The sequence below is a fragment of the Camelina sativa genome, chromosome 1 (genome assembly GCF_000633955.1).
Source record: "Camelina sativa cultivar DH55 chromosome 1, Cs, whole genome shotgun sequence".
Classification (NCBI taxonomy): domain Eukaryota; kingdom Viridiplantae; phylum Streptophyta; class Magnoliopsida; order Brassicales; family Brassicaceae; genus Camelina; species Camelina sativa.
Window position 1 is genome coordinate 9131753 of NC_025685.1, and position 6321 is coordinate 9138073.

General features: G+C 41.5%; 1 protein-coding gene across 1 annotated transcript in view; it reads right to left on the minus strand.

Annotated features, from left to right (window-relative positions):
• Positions 5004 to 6321, minus strand: part of LOC104705718 (delta(24)-sterol reductase-like) — a 2963-nt gene continuing 1645 nt past the window's right edge. Inside the window, exons 3-4 of the mRNA XM_010421784.1 lie at positions 5704 to 6318; positions 5004 to 5628 (exon numbers count right to left, since the gene is read on the minus strand). Of these exons, the coding sequence (XP_010420086.1) occupies positions 5185 to 5628; positions 5704 to 6318 (1059 nt within the window). The 3' untranslated portion in view covers positions 5004 to 5184. The remainder of the gene's footprint in view (positions 5629 to 5703; positions 6319 to 6321) is intronic.

Here is a 6321-nt window from a genome sequence, read left to right on the forward strand (position 1 = left end):
TCTTCTTCCTTATGACATCAACCGAAATCTGAACAGGTGTTCCATCTGGATAATCCTTTACATCTTTTTTCACTCTTAGTCCCATTGCGGAAGCTCTCTTCTTGGAGACCTCTGTTGACAATCTTCCCAACCCAAGCCTCTCTAAGGTAGTGCAATATTCCACATGTGTGACCGAAGCATTTCTCCTATACATAACCGAACCTTCCCAAGGTGACCCGGTATCCTCAATGTCCTCCTGATCTTCCCAATCCATATCTATTGTACTGGTCTCTGTAAAAGACTCCTGACTAACTAAAATCCGACTCTTTGCTAGCCTACGAAGCTTATGTGGTTCTGTGAACAAGTAACTGATCATACCAATGGTAATATTAGGGTCGCCGGTGGAAGCACGTAGATTTAACGTACATGTTTTGAGTTTCAGAAAACTTGGACGGAACCTGTTGGTCTGTGGCAAGGGAGCTACACAAAATGAAGAGCAAACCAGAGACATTTTCACAGCACAGATGATAATAGAGGAGGCAAAGACTATCAAAGTTGTCAAACTATCATACTAGAAGATGGTCAGCTTGAAACAGAGACTACAAGCATACAATAATCAGTTTCACCACCTGCAAGAAACATTTGCTGCTGTCAATTTTGTTATAAGACAAAAAGATTCACATGACGAAGTCTGAGAAGAAATATAAGGAATTGGGTATCTGAGACTTCATAGTAACATCCCAAACAGAGCTAACGTTACTAATTGAATGAGATGAATTTGAGCTTGGCATTCTATCAAACACCTTCTATGCACCATTTTTACATTGATAAAGAACAGACCTTTCCACTTCCAAATTTACAGCCGCAAACATCATGACGAAACGGAATCGGAAAATTACAAAAGAAATTTTGATTACTAAAGAGATTATAAAATGAAATGGCTTACCTCTAAGGTGTGCTTCAAGGCACAAGGTTCGGCTTTAGACAATCAATAGACTCTGTAAAAATTCTTACAGAAACAGAGCTCTCTGACTCGGAAATGGCTGCCAAGTTTATCCTAAAACTTCACCCGGTCAATCTCGGTTCAAATACTCGAATTTCCCGGTTTACTCAAACCAAACCGCTTGCCAAATACTCATATAAGCGGTTTGGTTAGAGTAAACAAGGAATATGAGTATTTGAACCTAAGTTGACCAGGTGAGGTTTTAGGATAAAACTTAACTGACAAATTCGTCAGTAGTCTTATAATAGATTGTGTTGTGTCTGAAAAGAAAGACAAAACCAAGAAAACTCTGTATATTTCTCTGTTCTTTGATAATTACAAAAGGGTTTTACACATTTCTTATATATACTCCAATAGAACAATCTAGAGACTGAAAAGCAAAGCTTATCTTTAACCACCAGCTGTCCAAGGTGAGTCATGAGGATTGACGAGTTTGAATTTTGAATCCTGAGGACGCATCGTCGAGGTATCGTCTTCACCGTACAAGGAGTTGTCTGCATTCTCACTTTTGTCTTGTTCTGCAAGTGTTAGCTGGACTTGATGCTGGTGGACTTGTTTCAGTTTGGGCTTCTTTAAGGCCCACTGAAGGTATGTTGCTCACACTTCCCCTCAAACTTGGTGTGGGTGAAGCAAGAACACCAAGTTTGCTCCTGAGTTCGACGAAAGCTGGTTTAGGCAGTGACTTTGTTAATATATCAGCAAGTTCGAACTTAGCTGGAATGTGTTGTGTCTCAATGTATCCGAGTGCTACTCTCTCTCTGATATAGTGAAAGTCCTTATCAAAATGCTTTGTGCGATTGTGAAGAGCAGGGTTTGCCGAGAGATACACTGCAGACAGGTTGTCACATTGTAACAGAGTTGGTTGTTCTTGTCTGACTCCAAGATCACGAAGCAGAGCTGATATCCAAGTGATTTCTCGAGCAGTAGCCGACAGTGATCTGTATTCAGCTTCAGTTGATGAATGTGAGACTGTGGACTGCCGTTTTGCTGACCAAGAAATCAAATTTGTATCGAGTTTGATGCAGAAGCCGGATGTAGAACGTCTTGTGAGCTTGCAGCCTGCATAATCACTGTCGCAAAATGCAGTGAGATTAAGATCTTTATTCTTCTGAATAGGTAGACCGAAGTTGAGGGTTCCTTTCACATAGCGCAGTATCCGTTTGAGTAATTTGAAGTCAGAGATGGTTGGAGAGTGCATTCTCTGACAAATAAAGTTTACTGCGTATTGGATGTCCGGTCGAGTGATGGTGAGGTACTGCAACTTCCCAGCCAGACTGCGGAAATAAGTTGGTTCTGAGAACAATGTAGGGTCGATTTTCTCAAGGTCTTGTGGCAAAGGTGTTGGCATTGGATTGCAGTTGGTCATCCCTGCTTGGTACAAAATGTCTGAAGCATAAGCGGTTTGATGAAGAAACATACCACCATTGTAGGACTCAATCTCAATTCCAAGGAAGTATCGAGGTGGACCAAGATCCTTCATGTCAAATCTGTTGTTGAGAGACTGGAGCAACTGGTCAAGTAAGGATTGATCGCTTCCTGTGAGTAGTATATCATCAACATAGAGAAGCAAAACCAGATATTGCCCATTTTGATGAAGTGTAAACAGCGAGGGATCATACGTGTTGCAAGTAAACCCAAAATCAAGCAAAAAATTGCTGAAGGTATCAAACCAAGCTCTAGGAGCCTGTTTCAGTCCATAGAGGGTTTTTGTTAGCCGACATACATGATTAGGCTTCTCTGGATCAATGAAACCAGCAGGTTGATACATGAAGACTGGTTCTTGTAATTCACCATATAAGAAGGCATTAGAGACATCAAGCTGTTTTATGGGCCACTCTCTTGTTGTAGCAACATCCAGAACTAAACGAATGGTAGAGGTTCTCACCACAGGACTAAAGGTCTCCAGATAGTCTACTCCTTCCTCTTGATTGAACCCCTTTGCAACCAGACGAGCTTTGAGTTTATCGACTTCACCGTCGGGTTTAAGTTTTGTCTTAAAAACCCATTTTGAATCCAAGATGTTCATATCTTCAGTTGGAGGAGTTAGAGACCAAGTCTTTAACATGTATATTCTTCTAATCTCAGTCATAACCGCATCATTCCAACCAGGATGCTTCATAGCTGAAGCTATGGTTTTAGGCTCATTAGTAGCGTCTTTAGCAAGGATTAGAGCATACCTGGTGTTAGGCTTGTGAATCCCTGCTTTTGATCTCGTTGTCATGGGATGAGTGTTGTTGACTGGTTCTGGTGCTACTACTTCGACCAGTTCTTGTTCTTGGTCAGAGACGTTGTCTGCATCCTCTTCTGTTTCTTCTTCTTGATCAGGTTCAATATTAGCTTCCCCTGAATTGGTTTCGACGGGCTCAGTTTCTTGGACATGCTGAACCGGAGCTGACATTGGTCTTGGTAAAACTTGATGTGTAGGTGGTGTTAGCTGAGACGTTGATGTTGGTTCAGTCGTGTGCCAAGCTTGAAGTAGTGGAGTCTTGTAGTTGGGAATCAAGTGAGCATACTGATCCTTGAAAGGCATTACATGTTCATCAAATATCACATGCCTCGAGATATAGACTTTACCTGTGGGTGGATACAGACATCTATAGCCTTTGTATTGGCTATGATAGCCAAGAAACACACACTGAAGAGACCTAGGATCGAATTTGTTTTCTGCAAGAGGTCTTAAGCATGGATAACAAGCTGATCCAAATACACGGAGTGAAGAATAATCCGGTTTTTGATGATGCAGAGCCTCAAGTGGACTTACATTGTTTAGAGCAGAGGATGGGAGAAGATTGCTAATATGATTGGCAGTGAAGAATGCCTCAACCCAGAATTTCTGAGGTGTATGACTATGGAACATCATGGACAAGCCTAGCTCGACCAAATGTCTATGTTTTCTCTCTGCCAAGTCGTTCTGCTGTGGTGTGTATGGACAAGAGATTCTGTGATGTATACCTTGTTCACTAAAGTGTTGTTTCAGCTTAATGTTAATGAACTCTCCCCCTCCATCACTCTGAAATTCTTTTATTTTGGCATCAAGTTGTTTTTCTACCAACTTCTGAAACGCAATAAAAACTGCAGTGAACTCTGATTTGGCTCGAAGAGGGTAAAACCATGAAAATCTTGAGAACTCATCAATGAAAACTGCATAATATTTAAACCCTTGGTTGGATACTACGGGTGAAGGCCCCCAAATATCACAATGGATACGATCTAGAGGCTTCAAGACACGAGAATCAGAAGCAAAAAAACTTAATCTACTGCTTTTCCCCATCTGGCAAGGCTCACAAATGGTGGACTGTCTGCTCTTATTGATTGTTATCTCCTTGATGGCTTGAAGTTGTTGGAGAATCTTACTGTTTGAGTGACCAAGTCTATGATGCCATAAATCTTCACTTGTAGCACACTGACGATTTGAGTATAAGGCTTCAAACTTCTCATTCTCCAACACGTAGAGCCCTTTATTGCGATGGCCCTTTGACACCACTTTCTGAGTGTTTAAATCGATAACACAGACCTTATTAGAATCAAAAAAGACTCCACACAGATAATCATCACATAGCTTGGACACAGACAAAAGTGATTTCTTTATTTCTGGACACACTAAGACAAAACCAAGAAAACTCTGTATATTTCTCTGTTCTTTGATAATTACAAAAGGGTTTTACACATTTCTTATATATACTCCAATAGAACAATCTAGAGACTGAAAAGCAAAGCTTATCTTTAACCACCAGCTGTCCAAGGTGAGTCATGAGGATTGACAAGTTTGAATTTTGAATCCTGAGGACGCATCGTCGAGGTATCGTCTCGTCTTCACCGTACAAGGAGTTGTCTGCATTCTCACTTTTGTCTTGTTCTGCAAGTGTTAGCTGAACTTGATGCTGGTGGACTTGTTTCAGTTTGGGCTTCTTTAAGGCCCACTGAAGGTATGTTGCTCACAGTGTCATGATGGCATATGACCTTTAAGTAAAGATGTTCTATCTCAAACAAAGTCTCATAAGCAAACTAGCAAATCCAATACTGAAAAATCTAAAATCCACTCAAACCATAAGTCAAGCAACAACAACAACAAGAAGCAAGCAAACAGCAACAAGAACAATAATAGTCTTGATGAAGACACTAAACTGAAAATAGGAAACACATAACTAGCGATTATAATAATAGTCTCAAGCCATTTCACCAAACATGGGGTTTATTATTACTTAATCTGCCTCGGCGTAAGCAGTTTCGAGATGAGCTTGTTCGGCTTCTCTAACTTCTTTCTCAGTCTTCCTTCCTTTCTTGGACTTGTAGTAAACACTCATGAACGTTCCAACAGCTCTGTACTTCTTGCGGCACTCCTCATACAATTCACCATTGAACATTCTCCAGAAGCTCTTCTCGTCGAGCTCAGACACTGCATACTGAGGCTGGAATCCATGGTTCTCGATCAGCCATTTCTCCATCTTACGCACGGCTTCTGATCCATCAAACTGTTCACCTCTTAGAACAGCGCCAGGTGCGTAGTAGACTCCAACGTCAGTGAACATCTGAGCATCTTCTGTGTCTCCTTGTCTGTTTTCATACTCAAACCCTGGTTCTGGGTAGATCTGACCTTTGATTGGCTGCTTGAAGAGTTTGTGTGGGCAAAGCCAAATTGGATACACCTGAAAGAAGCCAAACAAGTCATGAGTTCGTTAACTAGAAGATGATCAAACATGATATAGAGCTTTTAGTTTTACCTCCATTTCGCGGTGAACCCATTCAAGAGCATCGCCAACCTTGTAAAGAGGAACAAGCATGTCTTGAATAACATGCATATCATGGTAATAGTTTCTGATAGCTTCACCTTGAGTGGCCTTAAGAAGAGAGACCTTTGGAGGCATCAACCAACCAAAGAGGAACCTAAACCAGAACTGATCACCAAAAGGAAGAATAAGTTTCCCTTCCCAGTACAAGCACCTTGTGTGCCTGTGGTAGTATTCCCTAGTTGGGATGTACTCAACGAACTGTCCCTTTTTCAGAGCGGTCTGCGCATGTTGGTAGAACCACGGCTTGAACCACCATCCCACGTTGTTGATTTTGTTACCTTTCTTCTTGGCCTCTTCTTTAGATGCGTATGTTCCAACCATCATCACTCCTTCCGTTGGGTTGTAAACCATGCCTTCAACGAAATCAGGGATTTTGGACTTGTCACCATCTTTTGGTGCGAAAGAATCGATGTAACCTTGAGCTAAGGCTTGAAGGTCTCCCTTGACTGGTATGTAGGTGAGTCTCATGTACTCCTTGATTGGAATAAGCCTGATCTCAGCAGCTACAAGGAGTCCGAGCGTTCCTTGCGACCAAGGGATTGCATAGAA